General features: G+C 37.6%; 2 protein-coding genes across 2 annotated transcripts; both read left to right on the top strand.

The window, feature by feature from the left end:
• Positions 1–11,404: 11,404 nt before the first annotated feature.
• LOC131328724 ((-)-germacrene D synthase-like) lies at positions 11,405–13,593 on the top strand. Its single transcript, XM_058361630.1, has 2 exons — positions 11,405–11,793; positions 13,347–13,593. The coding sequence occupies exons 1-2, from the start codon at positions 11,405–11,407 to the stop codon at positions 13,591–13,593; spliced, it is 636 nt and encodes a 211-aa protein (XP_058217613.1).
• A 381-nt stretch (positions 13,594–13,974) lies between these two features.
• LOC131330909 (sesquiterpene synthase Cop-like) lies at positions 13,975–16,001 on the top strand. The gene is made up of 3 exons (XM_058364666.1): positions 13,975–14,122; positions 14,208–14,456; positions 15,559–16,001. Exons 1-3 carry the CDS (start codon positions 14,000–14,002, stop codon positions 15,850–15,852), a joined length of 666 nt encoding a protein of 221 aa, XP_058220649.1. The 5' UTR covers positions 13,975–13,999; the 3' UTR covers positions 15,853–16,001.
• Positions 16,002–21,411: the final 5,410 nt, after the last annotated feature.

Here is a 21,411-nt window from a genome sequence, read left to right as displayed (position 1 = left end):
AACTTTTGGTTATTTTTCACTTGTGACCAAAACCCTTGTTCACACACGCTGAGTATAGGTACCATGACTTATTTTTCTGACTTGATAGTATCTAGAACTGCTTATGCCCGTTATCTCTTTGCGATGGTTGTTTGGGTATCATTGAGCTGTCTTACGGTTTTCGGATTTCATGTGAAATGATTCTTAGTGTTTTGTGGGTAATCACTGCTGAAAACCATCACGAGACTTTACTCGTCCTACTGGAGCCATCCAGGGGTTTAAAAGATCTATCCATTAGTTAGTTATTTTATTTGTTTTTTCTTGTCTTTACTAGGGACTAGCAAAGTGTAAGTTGAGGGGTGTGATAGGCGCGTAAATGTTTACATTAGCGCCCTTTAATTTATTTTTGTTAAGTCCCATTTATATTATTATTCGGAATTTAATGCTTAATTTGTGTACTGTAGGTGTTTTGAAGCTTAATACGTTAGTTGCTGATGGAAGTGTGATTTGCGCCATATAATTTTTCCTCCACTTCACAGTGGTGTTTGTCTGTGTGAAGTGAAATGAGTTGCAGGAAATATTCCAACTCACGTGTATTTGGTGGGCCCAAAGTAAATGTTCTATTAATTGGTATGACTGAATTGGGCTTTGGCCGAAACGTGAAATAAAAAAAGAAATTGGCAGTCTTTGCTAGGGGGCCCATGAAGTACATGGCTGGGGTATCATTATAAAAGAAAGAAAAACCTACTGAAGGAGGGCGGTAGCTTTTGGGACGAGTTTTACGCGGACGAAACAGAAAAAAAGGACGGAGGCTGCCATCCAGGATTCTTTCTTCGCACGAAGAGATAACACGGCGCTCACGGCTGAAATCGGAAACGACAAAAGGCTTCGGGGTTTACTCCTTTTATTCTTTTCAAGCTTTTAGTCTGTTGTTTCAATGGAGTTTTATTCTTGCTTGATTATTTGTTCCAAATTTTATTTTACAGTATAGACTATATAATTTTCTTTCAGCTTTCTTTTCTGCATGTTATTTTAAGTTTTGCTTAAATACTCGCACTCCGGTAATTCGTTTTAATTTTTATTCTTTATAAAAGTTATTCACTGGTTCTGATTAGTTGATATTTTTTTTGTTTATTTTTCATCTCGCACAATAGAAGCATGTTTCAAATTAGGGTTTCTTTTATTTTATGCATGAAGATTAGTGAGTAGTCGTTTAGGTAAGGTCGCGGGGTGATTAGCACACCGTGGCTAGTTCGGGCACTGCTTCGTTTATCAAACAATGAAAAAACGATTTTAGATTGGAAAATACTTCCCGCGGACGAACCTGGGCATCGTCGGAGCCCATGTGAACGGGAAAATGGGGGTCCAAAACTCATTCTTCGCTGCGCATGGGTATACGGCGACCATAGGGTCTCGCATCTTGCAGGGTATCTATTTCAATCTAAAATTAAACGTTTTTAAGAACTCCAAACAGAACAGGTTAATCCGGACTAGTTACAAGTGCTATGAACCCTACGACCGTACCTCTTTTAATTATCTGAAAAGTTTATTTATTTCCTAGATTTTAGTTAATCTTCCATCAATTGACAAAGGGGTGGCTACCTAAGAGCTATTTTTAATATTACAACTCGAGTTTTTTGTTCAGCACACATCACCGTCTCTGTGGATTCGACTCCGGTCTTACCGGATATTGTGCTGCGTCGGTCTCCGCCCTACGCTTGGGGCAACCCATTATTTTAGGTCTAGGAATCGGTCAAGCACGTATAAAAAAAAAAAAAAGAAGTTTGCTACAAGCAATCCACTAGAATTGCTTCGTTTGTAACTTATTCTTTTTTCTATTAGGTGCAACGGAAATTCGTAACTTATTCAAACATTACTAAGAGTCTAATATAATTAAATACATTTTAATTGTTTATAAAGTCGTAATCCTCCAAGGTATAAAAATGAAATTTGGTCCAAGCAATCCACTGGATTCTTTTTTATATTAGTGCAACGAAAATTCGTAACTTATTCAAGGATTACTAAGAGTCCAATATAAATACATTTTAATTGTCTATAAAGTCGTAATCCTCAAAGGTATGAAAAAGAAATTTGCTCCAAGCAATCCACTAGAACTGCTTCATTTCTAACTTATTCTTTTTTCTATTAGTGCAACGAAAATTTGTAACTTATTCAAACACTAGCGGATGCCAAACGAGATATAATCTCAACTTAAATAAATTGTTTGCTCTACCAGTCCAATATAACCTACTCACTCTTTGCCTCACTTTAAGACGCTCATGCCAAAGTAGAGAGAAGAAATAAAAATAAATAAACATTCTCTTAATCGGACGGCTACGATCTTAGCTTGAAGGCGATCAACGGCTGTAGATGTGCTCATATTTGTATATGTAAACAAAATTTACTCTATTTTATGATATAGATTACTAAGATTACTCACCACCTAGCAATCTTGACTCCACTCTTGGCATTAGCTAGCATCTTATGGGGTAGATGGTATTCAAATCAGTTGCACATCCATCGGGCCGGGCTTGTACTAGATAATAACAAGATTTGTGAATGTCCAAGATCGGCCCATTAATGATCGAGCTTCAGTTAATAATATTCTCAAGCCCGGCCCTGTCAAAATTTTATTTTCCAAACCTATCCAATTTATAACGAACCGCATCAGCTGACCTGCTAACCTTTCGCCTAACCACATGGCTCAAAAAGTTAATGTCAGGTTAATAGTAGTTGATGGACATTTTCTTGCAAAACACATTATTTTCCTGTACATTGACAATATGTGGGACATTGCACAACTTAGTTGATCTGTTTTTTGATTGTATAGTGTCCAAGTATATATTCATCATCCCCACAATTGTAAATTAGATTTTATAATCATAATAAGTATAGTTGTACAAAGACCAAGGATAAATGTGTATGTAGGCATTTAAAAAAAGGATATTGTCTATATATAGGCATACTAGTGGCTTTTTCTTCCTCCCTAATATTTTTTGATAATATATATATACACACACACACTCCCTCTTTCTCTATTTAATGATCCCTCGTTCTATTCTAATTAGATAAAGACTAAGTTATATTTCTTAATCGATTATAAATTTTATCTGCAATATGGATCTTGTTTGATAGAGTTTCAATTAGTTTTACTGGACAATATTTTCAGAATCACAAGAAACTTTATGAGAAAAACTTTTTAACAGGGCCTCTTGGAGATAAAGTTTTGGAAGCCAATCTCGATCGTTCAAAAGTGTTTTGGATGATCCAGATTAGAGAAACTATTAACGGTAAGAATTTATACCGGTAATAGTTTGAAAACATATCTCAATCGTTGATTGCCAAAATGGATAGATGAGATTGCGCGAAGCCGCGAATAAGTTTCTCTCAAACTTTATATATTGAGAGATATAATCTATTAAAAGTGACATAGACTCCCAAAAATAGCTACTCCCTCCATTTTTTAGAGTCCAGTATTCTATTTTGGGATGTCCTTTAATAAGTGTTTATTTTGTAAAATTAGTGGGTAAAAATTGGTGCATTTTTCATTTTGCCCGTAAAAGTATATTCTTTTTTGAAAAGTTAGTGAGTAAAAATGTAATGATGATGTCTTCATAGAGAGTAAGTAGAGAAAATGCATAGAAAAGTTGATGTGAAATGTATAATGATGATGTCTTCTTAATAAGTTAGAGTTATGAAGCAGGACAGTTAGAAATGGACGGAAGGAGTATTAAATAAAGATGAATGGAGTACGACATATCATTTTCCTTATTTTATCGGGCCGGGCCGGGCCAAGGTTGATTTTTGTAGATATTCTAATGCCCATCCTATTAACTAAAAGAGCATAAAAACTCAACCAAATTCAACCCTATGAGCCTAAATACATATCTTAAACTCTTAAAAAAATGGATAGATTGGGCGGGCTAGAAGGCCGGTGTGCAGCCGTAATTAAAAGGGAAAATGACAGCTAATGACGTGTTTTGATAATTAATATTCGCCAAGGACATTTTCAGCTTTAACAAATGTATGCACACGCATCACACGATTCACACCTACGTCTTTTTTTTTGAGTAGGTAGCACGTCATGCATACACATGTTTACATCGAGTGTTCTATCTTCACATGCATCACACGATTCACACCTACGTCTTTTTTTTTTGTTAGTACGTTTGAAATTTAATTAACTAAATTAGGAAGGTTTACAACAGAGTCATAGCAAAGATAAAGGACAGAATGGACTGAGATAAGGCCATGAACACTAATCTAAAACCTACCTAAGAAGGCCATTTCTAATCAAGAACTCGCGTAGGGAGATGGGGATAGTCATTGCAATAATCAGCTTGTCGTTTTGTTCGGTGATAGGCGCGCAATATTGTAGGTATGAGTGCCTAAGTAGGGCGAATTAGCGCATTAGAGGCGAGTTTTATTTCATTTTCCATTTGATGCTGTGCTTTGTCTTTGTTTTGTGTTTTTATTATTTTCACAGGTAATAAGGCGGATTTAGCACCAAGGTTGGAATGAGTGGCCTCGAGGCCGGTTCGTACATTGCCGGGGTGTCAAAGCAGAGGTTGCTCAAGCTTGTTTTCAAGAAATTTGGACAAAAATAGCAATAAAAGAAAGTTTGAGGTTCAAATGCGAAATGATTCAAAATTGAATCATTCATTTGTTATTTCACGAAGTTCAAAGGGCCTTTTTGTGATTAAAGTTTCCAATACCTATATATAAAAAGTTAACCTACAGCAGTAAGGGTCCTGGCAGCCCGTGGAAAAAAGGAAAAACTTCGGCAGCTTTTGAAGAGGATTTTTTCGGACAGAGGGTTTTGGACGAAACTGACGACGCTGCGGGCCGATCTGGTTCGAATGTTTTTTTTTTTTAGTTTCTTTCAAATTTTTCTTTCCTTCAAGTGATTTCAAGTTTTGTTTAATTATTCGTACTCCAGTAATTAGTTTTAATTTCTGTTTTCAATAAAAGTTATTCACTGGTATTTGTTTAGTTGATATTTTTCTGTTTATTTTTCATCTCGCGCAATAGAAGTATGTTTCAATTTAGGGTTTCTTTTGTTTATTGTTTAATGATGAGTGAGTAGTCGTATAGGTAGGGTCGCGGGGTGATTAGCACGCCGTGGCCAGTTCGGGCACTGCTCCTATTTTCAAATGATAAAAAGAAGCGATTTTAGATTGAAAAATACTTCCCGTGGACGAACCCGGGCATTGTCGGAGCCTATGTGAACGGAGGAATGGGGGTCCAAAACCTATTCTTCGTTGCGCATGGGTATACGGCGACCCTAAAGTTTTGCATCTTGCGGGGTATCTTTTCAATCCAAAATTGAATGTTTTTAAGAACATCAAATGGAGCAGATTGATTTGGACTGGTTACGAGTGCTACAAACCCTACGACCAGACCTTCTTTTAATTATCTGAAAAGTTTAATTATTTCGTAAATTTAGTTAATCTCAATCAAAACTACAAGGGGTGGCTACCTAAGAGCCCATTTAAATTATATAATCCGAATTTTTAGTCAGCACACATCACCGTCTTTATGGATTCGACTCCGGATTTACCGGATATTGTGCTACGTCGGTCTCCGCCCTACGCTTGGGGCAACCCATTAATTTAGGTATAGGAAATCGTCATGCATTCGGCTCCCAAGCTAGCAAGATGGACAACACATTGATTGGCATTGCCGTAAGTGTGGGATAACTTGGTGCCCGTGTGATTTAGCAGCCCATGAGCTTTAGTTATGATGATACTTTAAGCGTGATTACCTGGATTGCCTTCAATGATGAGCTCAACAGCCACAAGAGAATCAGATTCGATAGTAACATTTGCCAAACTTTTCTCCAGGATAATAGTAAGCCCTCTATAAATTCCCCAGAGTTCCGCTTCAAGGCTAGAGTCGCAGATGAGCTTACCAAAGAACCCTAGGACCCAGTCTCCCTTTGAGTCTCAAAACAATCCTCCAAAGCCTCCTTTACGGTTTGATTTGTACCAGCAACTATATGTGTTTAACTTGATTGAATCTGTACAAGGAGCAATCCAATTTGCACATTGTGAATGGGGCGGCCATGCATGTGGAGGGATCTAAAGGCTTTCTCAATCTTGCGATCATAAGAGTCTTTGTACATAAGCATCAAATTTTTTTCAAAGCAGCTAGCCCTTTATCAATTGAGAGCCCTGCTTTGGGTACAATACTTTTGTGTACAACACTTGTACAAAACTAGTGCTCTTGATTTTTGATTTCGAAATCTATACCAAAATTAAGCACTAATAATTCAAAGGTTTTTTTTTTTTAATGTGTGCCTTGAGGGCAAACATTAAAAATCGTGAAGTAAAAACAAACAAACCCCACAAGTGTTAGGGTACATGAAAATGGTCCATGAAACTGGAATAAACGGTTCAGATGTGCAGGGCCAACCCAACGTGTTTTGGGGCCCTACGCCAATTTATAAAAGGGGCCTTCTATTTATTGTAAAAAAAGTAAAAATTAATAATGGTTTTTTGCTGGTAGATAGGAGTTAATTAAGATATAAAACCCTAATTTTTTATTTTTTTTGGTAAAAGTCATGTGTGTAAAAATATCTTGAGTTTATTTAAACTTGTTAAAGAAAGAACCAATTAAGGGGGAAATATAAGTTGCTCAAGAAAAAGAAAAGGCATGTTTTCACAAAATAGAAAGTGAGGCTCTAAAGGCTTGAATCTGGGTACTTTACATGGAACACTCTCGTAACGACCACTTGGCTGCATAGCATACATTGCTATGATACAATAAATGTTATACAATAAATGTTGGCCTGAAACTATAAGGCTCTGAAGCTTGTGTTTTGTTTGTTATCCTTCACTCTGGTTCGATAGATCATTCATACTGGAACTACAAGATTCAAAGAAAATCACTTTTGTGGCTTAACCCAAGAGTTGAACCGAAATGACTTATGCATGGAGAAAACCTGCTAACCAACCGGACTAAAGCTTGGGACTTGCTATATCTTATCTTTCTCCTTTGGTGTTCAGAAAAGCTACGTGCACAGCAAGCTGTGCGCAGCAGCTGTGCACATAGCCCATTTTCTCCCGCTTCGGGTTGCACAAAGATGATCGGAACCGCTCATTTTGTTCAAAATATGTCGTTTAAGATCCCTGTAAAAAATGAGCTTCGTTCGATATCGTTAGAGGCGTCAACAAAACACCCAAAATCACTTCAGAATTTAGACTGAGACGGGAGAAAATGGGCTCTGTGCACAGCAAGCTGTGCTGTGCTACGAGCACAGCTCTTTGGTGTTTTGCTTCAGTTTCACTCCACAACAAAGTGCAGGAAAAGAGTATATTGAAAATGGTCCACCATCCGTACCATACTGATCATCGAATACACGGTCCCTTTTTAAGATTGTAGGGCCCAAACTCCTTGGTGGGCATGTTTACCAAAATGGGGCCCAAGTTCGGGCCTCTGATTGGAGGTCCCAGACCCGGGCCTATAGATATGATCCTTTCATGGTTTTTCTTATTTTTTTTATGTACAGTACTATTTAAGGGTTGTAAACGAGCCGAACTCTTATCGAGCCAAGCTGAGTTCTTTACTAATCGAGCTTCTTTAATCAAGCCGAGCCACCCTTAATGAGCCGAGTTTTTGATGAACGAGCCGAGCTGACTCGGCTCATTTAGTAAACGTGTTGAAAACTCGAGCTCGAGCTCAGCTTGTTTACGTAAAAACGAGCTGAACCAAGTCTTAACGAGCCGAGCCGAGCCGAGCTCGCGAGCTACTCGGTTCATTTACAGCCCTATATCTAACATAGGAAATAGTGAAAGAAGTTAACGAGGGAGAAACTTGTTCTAATAAGACCAAAATGCCCTTGCTTATCAAAAAAAAATACCAAATTAAAATGCCATTTCCTCCTTTTTCTTAATAAAATGATACTTTTGTCAGATAAAAAAAAATGCCCTTTTACTTTTCTCTTCTCTGTCCTCCATTTTCCAAGCCGTTTCAACTCCAACATTCTCTTAAAAAAAAATAACTTGTGCCCTACTCTACTTCAAATCTGGATTTTAGAAAAACACGTGTACTTTGCCAGAATGCCTTGTGAAGGTTTGCATTCCCAACAGTCATATTAAATTATACCAATTTGTAACATCCCAAAAATCCTCATATTAAATTATAGTAATTATTATTCATCCCTTCCAACTATCTGACATCGTTCCCAGACCTCATAGCCTAGGGCATGCACTTACCAACATAACCTATAGCATCAATGTAATCTTTCCAAAAACAAGAAAGTGATAGAACCTTATTCTATCTCTTTTAATTTTCCAAGTTCCTCGAGAAGAGGTCCAAGAGGTTAAGTCTTGTCCCTTCCTAACAACCTTTAGTTTGTCTTCCCTTTATTTTGTTCTATTCTCTCTTCTTACAAGTGGCAAAATTTATCCATTGCACACACCCTACATCAACACCTCACATGCACATGTACACATAACCCACACGATTGACACTTGTTTTAAGATATTCTATTCTCCAATTCCCACTTCAACTTTGCTAGCACCACATACACTTACACACCCACACTCACATGAGTGGTGGATCCCACACACACTTGAGGTGTCAAGTGTGTGTGGGATCCACCACTCATATGAGTGTGGGTGTGTAAGTGTATGGGGTACTAGAATTATCGTTCCCACTTATACCTATCATTTCCTTTAACTTATCCATTGCACGCACCCTACATGACCACCTCAAGTGCACGACATAACCCATGCGATTGACACTTGTTTTAAGATATTCTATTCTCCAATTCCCACTTATAGCTACCATTTCCAAAATGCTGACCCAAATCATGTTTATCAAAATGGGGCCCCTAGTTCGGGCCTCTAATTGGAGGCCCTAGGCCCAGGCATGCAAATATGATCCTTTCATTTTTTTTTTATGTACCGTACTATCTGATCATAGGAAATAGTGAAAGAAGTTAACGAGGGAGAAACTTGATCTACTAAGACCAAAATGCCATTGCTTATCAAAACAAAAAAGACCAAAATGTCATTTCCTCTTTTCCTTAATAAAATGTTACTTTTATGGATAAAAAAATTGCCCTTTTACTTTTCTCTTCTCTGTCCTCCATTTTCCTAGCCGTTTCAACTCCAACGTTCTCTTAAAAAAAAAAAAACTTGTGCCCTACTCTACTTCAAAGCTGAATTTTAGAAAATAAGAGTACTTTGCAAGAATGCCTCGTGAAGGTTTGCATTCCCAACAGAATCTAGTCGTCTATAAATAGCAAGCACTGTTGCTCTTTATTCTACACCATTACTCAGAGGGTGGAAAGGATTAGAGACTGTTGATCTTCTCTTATTCCTTCCAATTCCAATTTTCTGGTTCATTCCCCTTCTATTATTCCTTCCCGTTTCACAGCCACCCAACACACGAAAATGGCATTCTCTTCTATCCCAACTGCATTATTATTTTTTTTTGCTCGGCAAAAGGAAATTTTATTAAACTCGAAAGGTTACATCGAGAGGAAAAGCTGGGGAGCAAACTAACTCAACTCAGCGAAAAGAAAAAAACGAAAACAATCTCATCCAGCAGGAAATTGGAAGAGAGCACCTTAAGGGTTACAGTTTCAACAAACGAATACCATCTAAGAATCCTTTGAACTCCTCGATCGAATACACCTTAATCTCACAAAAAACTTTCATCCACATAGCCCCTCTGTACTTGATTAAATCCACTACCTCCTCTAAGCTGATCGTCACATTCTGAAAAATAAGCTTGTTTCGCATAATCCAAATTGACCAGATTGTCGCATAATCCCAACTGCATTATTAACCTCATCAAGTAAGGCACCGCCACCCGTTCAAGTCGCACTACGTCGTCCAAAATCAGTTTTTCATCCTAGTGTTTGGGGAGATCATTTCCTTGCCTACGCTTCTGCTGATATAGTAAAATTATTTGTATTATTTTTCTTCGAACGAATATCTATTTTTGATAAGATTTAAATGAAAATCACGCAGTACGTACTAGTATATACTCTCCACATCATTCCAGCCTTCTAATAGTGTAAATTAATTTTAATTCACATTTGGTCTGTTACTTCAATGGCCATATATAGAACGGTGGAAATTAAGGGAATACTAAAGAGTTTTGTTATTTGAGTATTTAAAATGGACCAATAATTTTGGACTTCTTTGCGTTTCGATGAAAGCAAATTGGGTCTCGAAAGGTAATTGATTTTCACTCTTTATTTATTTATTTATTTATAACCATGCTCTCTTTTAATGGCCAAATAGCCATTGTGGAGATTCACTCTTTCACGTTTGAAATGACAATATTATAAATTCATATCACAAAAAGACAAAAAAAGAAGAAGAAGGAATGTGGCTATAAAAAAAGGGAGTGTGAAAACCACTATCCTATTGAAATTGACAAAATTAGAAAAGCTAAACATGGCAGATGAGTAATATATAAGAAATAAAATGCTATTCCAGCTCAGCTAGATTATAATTTGTGTGTGATGGGTTCGCCCGGTTAGGAAAACGATTTTGATAGCGTTCAATTTTAAAGGCCAAGCTTGGAAAAGCAAGTATTCTAGGTCATGTAGTTTTCATTTTAATTTCGGTTCTCACACAAATCCTAGATCAGAATTACTTTCTGGAGGTAATAAAAATAAATTTAATTTCAAAAAAAGTAATAAAAATAAACATTTCAGGTGTCAGATGATGAAGATAAGAAACAAAATAAGTACTGCTTTGTGAGATGAATCAATACATACAATTCCAAACCATCAACAAATGTATTTTATTTTTTCATAAAAGTTGAACTCACAATCCCACCACACCTAAGTGCAATTACGCAACCGTTAAACCAACAGTTCTAATGTTCTAGTCCACATAATAATGTTAATTCATTTTATCATTAAAGAAACAGATTTCCATATATAGTCCCTTTTTATTCCCTACACAATTTTCATGGGGGCTTTGTCTATGTTCATTCGAGAAAGGTGTATCAAAAAGTAGGTCACAGAACTACCAAAAAAAAAAACGTATTCATTACGATAAAAGGAGCTTGGGAATCATATATTCTGGGAAAACATATCCAAAGTGTTTTCTTTTTATGGAAACATGAAAAAATATTAGTTATTACTTAGTCTGTTTGCTTGTGATTTTTTTTTTTTCGGCAAAAGGAAGATTTTATTAAAGCACTTTTTTAACTACTACTAAATACCGATAGTCGAAAGGGACATAATATGTCGCATAGGACATAGTCATATACTATATCGTCCCTTAAAATAGACACCATAAATACTGTTTTATATTTCCTCTCTAGTTTGGGAAAAATAATTGCCTTTATGACTACTTTCATGAAAGTTTCTGAAGCCGCAACTACAGATTCTTGTTACAATTGCTGATAATTTTCATATTTCTAACATATTGCTATGCATTGATCATGTTCCTGAATGGTTTACGCAAATGTATTCAACAAACTCAAGGACAATGAAGGAAAATTTAAGGAATCCTTGATTGGTGATGTGAGAGGATTATTGAGCTTGTACGAAGCTACATTTTTTAGCGTACATCACGAAGATATACTAGATGAAGCAATGGAATTTACCACCACTCACCTCAATTCTACACTACCGAACTTGAGCAATAATCCACTCGCAGCACAAGTAGTTCATGCTCTATATCAGCCCATCCACAAGGGCTTGACAAGGCTTGAGTCAAGGCATTATATTTCCTTCTATCAAAAAGATGATTCCCACAATAAAGTTCTATTGGATTTTGCAAAATTGGATTTCAACTTATTGCAGAAATTGCACCAGAGGGAGTTAAGCGAAATCACAAGGTGGTATAATACAACCTGTTTAATAAGCCTCTCTAGAAACTCTTCTTTTTGGCATTTCAAAAAAATGCTACTGCTTGACGATTTCATAGTCCTAAAATAATGGGTTGCCCCAAGCGTAGGGCGGAGATCGACGCAGCATAATATCCGGTAAGTCCGGAGTCGAATCCACAGAGATAGTGATGTGTGCTAACTAAAAATTCGGGTTAAACTAATTTAACGGGCTCTTAGGTAGCCACCCCTTTGTCGATTGATGGAAGATTAACTAAAATCTAGGAAATAAATAAACTTTTCAGATAATTAAAAGAGGTACGGTCGTAGGGTTCATAGCACTTGTAACTAGTCCGGATTAACCTGCTCTGTTTGGAGTTCTTAAAAACGTTTAATTTTAGATTGAAATAGATACCCCGCAAGATGCGAGACCCTATGGTCGCCGTATACCCATGCGCAGCGAAGAATGAGTTTTGGACCCCCATTTTCCCGTTCACATGGGCTCCGACGATGCCCAGGTTCGTCCGCGGAAAGTATTTTCCAATCTAAAATCGTTTTTTCATTGTTTGATAAAAGAAGCAGTGCCCGAACTAGCCACGGTGTGCTAATCACCCCGCGACCTTACCTAAACGACTACTCACTCAACATCAAATAAAAAATAAAAGAAATCCTAGATTGAAACATACTTCCGAATACGAAATAAATAAAAGAAATAAATTAATAAACAAGTATCAACGAATAACTTTAATGAAGAACAAAAATTAATACGAATTACCGGCAAGCAAGTAATTGAACAAAGCGTTAAAAACTTAAAGGAAAGACCAGAAGAAAATCAAACAATATTCCGAACGAAAAGAATCGGCAGCACCGTCCTCTTGATCAGTAGCTTTTTTTCCTTTTTTCCCCAGGGCTGCCGCTTCTTTTTTTTCTCTGAAGTCAGTATCATTGACTTTATAGACTAGGGTTTTAATCCCCTAATAACATAAAAAGCCCTCGAACTTCATATTATAACACATTAGTCATTCAACTTCGAAGGACTTTAAATTTTGATCCAAAACTTCTATGTATTCTTCTTTTTATCCAAAGTCTCGGACAACGGGCTCGAGCAACCTATAAACATAAAAACACATAATAAAAATCAGTTAACAAATATAAAAGACTAATAAATGAAAATTGGAGGGCCAAAATATGTATATTTTGGCACTTATCAGCTACATTATCGGTTCATCTTCATAAGGAAATTCATAATATTTGAAAGAAAAAAAAAATACAATTTTACAAAATCATTCCACCCCCTACCCCTCTCAATTCTCCACTCCTATAGGACCGATTGATTTCCTCGTAACAAATGAGATAGATTTGAAACTTGTAGTTGAGATAAAGTTCATTCAGTCCTCCAATTGAGATGAATTGAAAATGAAAATGAAAATTTGCCTAAAAGAAGAAGAAGAAGGAAAATACTAGTACAGTCGAGAAGAATTTGTTTTCTATACATATCCAAAACAGGGCATTAATAAATTGGATTGGATGATCTTATATTTTTCATGGTTCAATTTTTTGTTTAGCTGGTGGAAAGAATTGGATGTTGCAAGGAAACTATCATTTGCAAGAGACAGAGTGGTGGAGTTGTACTTTTGGACATTGGGAGTGTACTTTGAGCCTCAATATGTTCTTTCTAGAAGAATTCTAACCAAAATGATTTGTTTGGTTTCGATTATTGATGACATCTATGATGCTAGCCAGGCTACCATCGAAGAACTTGTGCTTTTCAATGAGGCAATTCAAAGGTTAAATTCCCGCTCTCCCTCGTGATCTTAATTTTTGATTTTACCTTTTATAAGAATCGGAACCTCTTTGGAATGTTCAAGTTGAGATTTTAAGACTGTGTTTGAATCTTGAATTTGTGATAGAATTTGCATCGTAGAAAAATGTTTTTTTTACTCTACTACCTTCTTATAAATGCTGTCAAAAAATTGTCTTTTAGTCCTTCATATCACACATTAAAAACTCAGTTTGAGGTGCTTAATTTTAGGTCCAGATTTTAGATTGTAAGCTACTAAAAAATTGATTTCCGTTTTTTTCAGTTAACAGTACTAGTTCCAGTCATAACTTATTAATCGTAATCTAAAGTTTTATCTAAATCGGTTTCCACAGCAATCACCATACCCCTTAGTCATTTCCCATAACCTATTTTATTTTCAGGTGGGAAGTTAGTTCCATGGATCTACTTCCGGACTACATGAAACTTGTTTATCAAGCAGTTTTGGATGCTTACAACATGATTGATGAAGAAATGGCCAAGCAAGGAAAATTATATGCAATCGACTATGCAAAATCCGCAGTTAGCCTCGAAATAACTTACTTGTTTTATTAGTAAAAATATTGAAATTCCGTCCAATATTCACTCATTGTCCTCGAAATTCCAGGTGAAAGATATGACCAGAGGATACTTGGCTGAAGCCAAATGGTACCACGAAGGCTATGTTCCAAGTTTCGAAGAGTATATGCCAACTGCAATATTGAGCGGTGGTCAACAAGCGCTTGCAATCACTTTCCTTCTTGGAATGGGAGAGTTGGCGACCAAAGAGGCCCTTGATTGGCTGTATACTGATCCTTTAATTGTTCAAGGTGCATCAGTGGTAGGCAGGCTCATGGATGATGTGGTAGGCCACGAGGTAAGATAGAATGTGTTTTCAGATTGAGATACGTATCGTGTATCGTTTTTTACATTTTATAAATGGTATCGAGATATATACGTATTGTATATTGTAAGATACATTAATCATAATTAATATACAATTAAAAAGAATTTATACTTATGCATATATTGGGAAAAAAAATGTTTTAAGAGTCGGTTTGAAGTCTGTCAACTGGAGTCTTTCACATTGAGGATTTTACTGCCTTAGTTTTTTTTTTTTTGGTAAATGACTACTGCCTTAGTTATGGAAAGAAAAGAAGAGCTCTTATATAAAAGGATGATTTTGGAACCAGTGCAAAGTGGAGCGCCTGTGTGTAAAAGTGGAGCGCCAAAATCAATTTCCTATATGATTCAGGCAAAACATAATCGAAGTATGGTCTGTTTTTCTATTGCCAAAAGAGAGGATCATTTTCGCGCCTTTAACTTATGTAGTAGGGGCAAAATAAAGCTGCCTTTAATGTAACAGTGTGAGTTGGAGTCACGAGAATCAGCCTTTTAATATTAGGGTCAATGTTATACAAGCACTACGCCAAATTTTGGCTTTGTTGGCAGTTTTATTAATCGCATTAACTGTCGTTAAAAGACACTTTTAACGGCATTAATAAGACGGTCGGAAATAATTGCTCTAAAACGGCGGTTTTTTTGGGACTATTTTTTTGAAGACTTTTACTGGCGGTTTTTTAAAGGAACAACAAAAGTTAGGAGCAAGGTTATGCAAGCTCAAGGGAAAATGTCATTATTCAGCACATATTTATATGCCTATGTTCTTGTGAACTGTCAATCTTTGTAATATAATCATGCCTGGAACTTTCTGGAAAGAGGTTGCATATCTACTTGATCCTTTATACCCAGGTAACTCATGTCCTAACAAATTGTCATGAGTCTCATGACACATGATCAAGTCTCGAGATTCGATCTGTTTTCAAAGATTAATAAATTTTCTTTGCTATTAAAAAAAAAAGTCCCAAGATTCGAGATTCAAAGGCTATCAATGAATAAAAACACGGGGAGGAGTTTTTATAAGAGTACATACTACCTTTTAATCATGCTAACACATTTGTGTGATGGTGCAATTACAGTTTGAGCAAAAGAGAGGTCACGTAGCCTCAGCAGTTGAATGCTACATGAAACAACATGGTGTAACAGAAGAAGAGGTAATTGTTGAATTTGGAAAGCAAGTTACAAATGCATGGAAAGACATGAACTCAGAGTGCCTCAACCCAACTGCCGCCCCAATGCCTCTCCTCGTGCGAGTTCTCAATCTTGCGCGAGTGGTTTATGTTATATACCATGATGGAGATATTTACACTCATTCTAAAACCAAGCTCAAGGAATATGTGACCTCAGTACTCGTTGATTATGTGCCAATTTGAAATCTTGCAACAGGTTTAGCCCGAAGATCAAGTAATATGAACACCTATCTGTATCGATTTCTATGTCGTCAAATAAAGCATATGAACACGTATGTTCATTATAGATTGCTCTAGTACTGCTTGAAGAGCTAAAGCTAGAGATGCTTCTAAAGGCCTTGTTTTGATCAAATAAAGCATTGGAATGCATGCTTTTGTTGTTTTTTAAGCTAGGTTTAGGGATCCTCCGTGTTTATTGCGTGCAATGTACGGATTATTCCATCCAGAAATAAAGTTGCCCCTCCCACAGTCGTTCGTTTCACACAACTATACGTGGAGGTGAGGCGGTTCCATGAGTTGTTAACATGAAAAATTAATTCAACATGAGACCTTAAAGAAGAAGAAAACACCTAAATCCTAAACCAAGACCACTTAGTGAACCCTTAGGATATTTTTTTTTTTTGGGCAAGGTAAAATTTTATTAGAAACCCACATTACACAAATTAGGGGCAAACCCCTAATCCAACATAACAAACAAGACCTAAGGGGCATTCCCCAAAGAGAAAAACAATAGACAGGAATTTAAGAGTTTACACGAATATCAGAAGCAACTACACTAATAATCTAATCTGGAGTTAAACTCATTCCTTGAAAAATGCGCCTATTCCTCTCCCTCCACAATTGGTAAACAAGTGCAACACAAGACAACTTCACCAAAAGGCTTTGTAGGTTAGCACCACCCCTATGAACATTGATCTACTGGATCTCATTGAGCAAAAGGAAGCAAGACCTATGGATGCTATTTTTCACCAAAAAGTATTGCCACTCACAAATGGAAACCAGGCAACCAAAGAACAAGTACTCATACACTTGTATGCTAAGGCATTTTTAGTGAGATGCAGAGTTCTTGGTTGAGTTTAGAAGATTAGACCACCTAGCTTTAATTTTTATGCACTTGTTTGCTAAGGCATTTTTAAGGGGTTCTGACATGCAGGTCCTCTTTTGTAAGACTATAGCCGTCCAAGCCCTCTGCCAAACATGAATTAACTATCTAGGCCCCTTTTCTCCTAATCCTAGCTATCATATAAAGAGTGGAAGGAACATCACATGCATTGCAGTACCCAATTAATGAAATTTCGCCCAATACTAGCTCATTGTCATCAAAATTCCAGTTGAAAGATTTGGTTGGAGTATACTTGACTGAAGCCAAATGGTGTCATGAAGGCTATGTTCCAAGTATGTACGAGCATATGCCAATTGCACTACTGAGTTGTGGCCACCAAGCTTTTACATCCCCTTTGAATTTGCAAGCGCATCTGATGTGAAGTGTTCTATGATTTATATATGGACATCCAATGTAGCTAATTAACTTCATTATTCTTCTTTCTTCATTACTAAAGTGATGTTCATCAGTCAATCCACACAACTAAAAATAAAAAAGGTTCAAGTCCTGTGAACATCTTTGCAAATTTACAAACCCCGAATTATGCTTCCTGTTTATGTCTAGTTGAATTTTTGTGGACCGGCCTCGAATAATGAAAGGAATTGGGAAAGCAATCTAAGTCTTTGACATGTTACAAAGCCGGGTTGGCATCAGCCAGAAATTCCACCACCGCCTACTCTGCCTACGAATTACCGGCGGCGTCAATGCCCTCCTCAGGATCTCTTTGTCTGCACGGTGCCTTCTCAACCCGTTTCCAGGTACTGGAATCTCGTGACGAACACCTCAGACCGGTCTTGAGTTACATGATGATGAGCGTGTACACATGTGCTGAGGCCTAGGAATGAAGGAAGAGTTGATACCTTTAACAAGCTTAGCATTAGCATGGAATTCCTCAAAAAATTGAACCAGATCATCCTTCATAAAACTCCAAGCTTTTTTGATGAAACTGAAGTTAAAACCATCAGGCCCTGGAGCCTTTGAGCTATGACAGACTTTGATTGCAGCAAGAGTTTCCTCGGGGGCAAATTCTCGTTCCAAAAGGCTAGCTGATGTAGGAGAAAGTATTCTGGGAAATGAGCCTTCAATAAAAGATTCAGCTTGAATTCCTTAACTGAAAATTTTGGAAAAATGATTGACAACAGCTGCTTTAATCTGTATTGGATCTTCAATTACAACGCCTTCCACTTTGATAGAGCCAATGAGGTTTCTTTTGAATCTGTAATTGGCCATGATTTGAAAAAAATTTGTGTTTCTGTCCCCAAGCTTCAACTAGTTAATTCTTGATTTTTGCCTCCACAATGTTTCAGCCAATCTATTGCATTTCCAAAATTCACTCTTAAGATAGAGATCGTTTAGAAAGCTTTTCCTCAGAAGTAAGAACCCTTTCTTCACTGAGAATATCCATCTGATGAAGCTTCTCTTCTAACACTTGTGGCTTGACATTGATATCACCAAAAACTTCCTTGTTCCACACTTATAATTTTTCCTTGACTGCCTTCAGTTTTTGCACGAGCTTGAAACCAGACCAGCCATGAACGATTGAACAGTTCCAGATTTCTTTAGCCAAGGACATGCAAGAGGGATTTGAGAGCCCAGCATCTTGGAACCTGAAGGGCTTGGGGGCCAATTCCTGGAGTCTTCAGAAAGCATAATGGGGGAGTGATCCGAGATAGGCCTATGGAGCCCCCATTGGGCGAGATTAAATTTGTACAAAAACTCTTGAGAAAGAAGAAATCTCTCAATTCTGCTTTGAATTTCCACATCCTGGAAATTAGACCAAGTGAATTTCCTGCCAAGTAAGGGGAGATCTTGGAGTTCCATGATATTGATGAAGTCAATGACATCCCTCATGTCTCTATCCATCATAGTGCACGCAACCCTTTCAGAGATAGATTTTATTGAGTTGAAATCCCCACCTACACACCATGGTAACTGTAATGTACTGTACTTTTTAGGCCGAGGGCAAGTTCCATCCACAGATTCCTTCTACTGATGGGATCATTGGGAGCATAAATATTCAGGAAAACACATTGGAAGCCATTTCTTGAGTACCTTCTACTAGAATGTAGTGCTTGTGAGAAGTTATTGCATGAGGCTTGAAAATTTCAGAGTTCCAGGGAGTTAAGAGACCCCCAGAGGCCGCTTCACAACTTGAGATAGAGAAGCCCACATCAGGATTACCCCAAATTCTCTGAATTACAGCTTGCTCCACATTCTCTAATTTTGATTCTTGAATAAATATAAAACATCAGGCTTCCTATGCTTAACAAGCTTGGATAGGAATCTTTTTTTTTTTTTTTTAGATTAATTACTACCCAATCCTCTTATATTCCAAGAAATAATCTTCATTGAAAACGATTAACCAAGAGCCACCGAAGTACATAGATTTAGGAGCAATCTCTAGAAACCCCCCATCATCTTAGAGTATTCAATAGCCTCATTTTCAATCATTTTGAACAGAGTAGGATTATCAATTAATAAGCCCATTATAGTGTAGAAACAAAGAAACGAAGGAAATGTCCATCTAAGAGAAGAATACCTACGTATAGGTGGGAAGAATAGTACACTTGATCTCCCGATCTCCCAGTGAGATACAAGAGTCCTGACTAACTGAACTAGTCTAGCTTGGTGCAAAAGATAAGTTTTTCTTTTTTTTTTTATTAGTGCAAAAGATAAGTTGTCCTTGGCAGAAAAATAAGTTTTTGGCAGATTTGCTTAGTAAAGAACATATATAGGTAATATTAGGATATTAATCACATGGAAATGTTTAGAATTTTTGTTTATGTTGCTAAATGGTTGCTAGGGTTGGGAGAACGTCAGTTTGCATGCTTGAATTGCTTAGGCTGCTCTTGATCTTGATGCTGCGATTTGCAAGGTTGCTCAATTCGAGACGAGTAGTGTAATGACTTCTTCTGCTGCCATGGTTGAAGCAGAAGCTTGCTTGAATGCACTGAGGTGGAGACCTCTCTCTCTCTCTCTCTAAACATCTCCTCTGCTAGGGTTTTCTTTCCTCGGCGGCGGCGGCGGAGGCGCCTCCCTCCCTCCTCCCCAGGCTCCTTTTTCCTCCTTTCGATCTCCCGCTATCTCTCTCTCTGCTACCTCTCCTTTCCTGATCGAGATCATCTTCCGTTTTTCCTATTTCCGTTTGTGCCCTCTTTTGCGGGGAGGGCGTGGCGGTGGTGTGTGGTGCACTCCGTCACCTGCCGGAGGTTTCCTTGGCTATCTCTGGAGACCTAGCAGCGTTGGATGTTTCAGATGTTTGGTGGTCATGGGCGGCGATGTGTTGGTGTTTGATCTGGTTTGTCTGGGTGGAGGTGACGGGCGGTGGTGTGGTGGAGGTGACGGGCGGTGGTGTAGTTAGTTTTTTCTAATCTCTATTTTAATTTGTAGGTTTTTTCAAAAAACGATTGGTGAAGATAGTAGTCTGATCGGTTCGATTTCTCTCCGGTGGTGGCGAGGTGGTTGCGGTCCCCATGGATGGGTTGATCTTGGTTGTCTTTGTGTGCTGAATTCCGGCTGGCAGCCTTTCTAAGCTCTCATTCAGGCGAGAGGCCGACAGTTCGTCTCTTCTGGTTTGATGTTGCTGTTGTTGAAGATCGTGTTGTTGAAAGGGATTGTTCGGAGTTATGGCAGATGGTGGTGGTGGTTGGCCCTCAGGCCCTGACTACCTCGGCTTTTACTTTCGTAGGCTGGCTCCTGTCGCCGGTCTCTACATCTGGAGAGGCCGGTTCAGTTTAACAACGAGGCTGGGCTCCGATGGTTTGTACGACGGTGGTTGTTGGTCTAATTAGGGTTTTGCATGTGGGATGGTTTGGGTGGACCGGTCCAGGCTTGGGCCGGGTCTTGGGTGTTTGGGCTGTCTTTGTTTAATTTGGGTTTGGGTTGAGCTTAATGTATTTTCTATTGTGGACCCTGGTAGACTTTTGGGTATTTTGGACTTTGCCCTTATGATGTATTATCTAACTGTTTGTTGGATCCCCTTTCTCTTTTCCCGTTTTTAATAAAATTCATCCTTTGCGGATAAAAAAAATGCACTGAGGTGGTCTTCAAAACCAGTTAATTTTCTGAAGATTCTATCTTCACTTGATTCCTTAATTTTGGTGCAGTCCCTGAAGAAAGGAATTCTTGTGGAAGCTTAATGGAGTCCATTTTGGTTGATCTTATTAATTGCAGCATTTGAATCCTTTGTCGTTTAGTAAACACGATTGGTTAAAACTGCTACAAGAAGAAGTATTGGCTAATTTTATTTTATTTTTCCAAACAGCAAAAGAAATTTTATTAATTTTTGAAATAACCATTACAAAGACTAAAGTAAACAAGGATAAGACGGCATCACAATCTTCGACAAACATCCCAATGAGGTCAACAAGGATGAAGAGTGAGGACCAATATGATCACTAAATGGCAAAAAGAATATAAGCCTTAGAATAATCATATGCTACCATGACCCAAAATGAGGAAAAAAAAATTAGTCTAAGGCCATTCACAGTGGTATAATAAAAAAAGAATAAACAAAAGTTGACACATCAGCTTTTGATTATTCACTTAAGAGGTTGTCAAGCTTAACAATTTTTTTTTATTTTTTTTGCTCGGCAAAAGGAACTTTTATTAATCTCGAAGGGGTACATCGAGGATAAAGC

Source organism: Rhododendron vialii, chromosome 6a (genome assembly GCF_030253575.1).
Source record: "Rhododendron vialii isolate Sample 1 chromosome 6a, ASM3025357v1".
In the NCBI taxonomy this organism is placed as follows: Eukaryota; Viridiplantae; Streptophyta; class Magnoliopsida; order Ericales; family Ericaceae; genus Rhododendron; species Rhododendron vialii.
Note: the sequence above shows the minus strand (reverse complement) of the source record. Positions and strands in the feature narration are given on the sequence as shown.

Excerpts from the sequence above, each read along its gene's own strand:
- LOC131328724 (XM_058361630.1), top strand. The coding sequence starts at position 11,405 with ATGGTTTACGCAAATGTATTCAACAAACTCAAGGACAATGAAGGAAAA. Across the intron at positions 11,794-13,346 it reads GAGTTAAGCGAAATCACAAG|CTGGTGGAAAGAATTGGATG; the intron begins GTGGTATAATAC and ends TTTTTTGTTTAG.
- LOC131330909 (XM_058364666.1), top strand. The coding sequence starts at position 14,000 with ATGGATCTACTTCCGGACTACATGAAACTTGTTTATCAAGCAGTTTTG. Across the intron at positions 14,123-14,207 it reads TCGACTATGCAAAATCCGCA|GTGAAAGATATGACCAGAGG; the intron begins GTTAGCCTCGAA and ends TCGAAATTCCAG. Across the intron at positions 14,457-15,558 it reads ATGATGTGGTAGGCCACGAG|TTTGAGCAAAAGAGAGGTCA; the intron begins GTAAGATAGAAT and ends GTGCAATTACAG.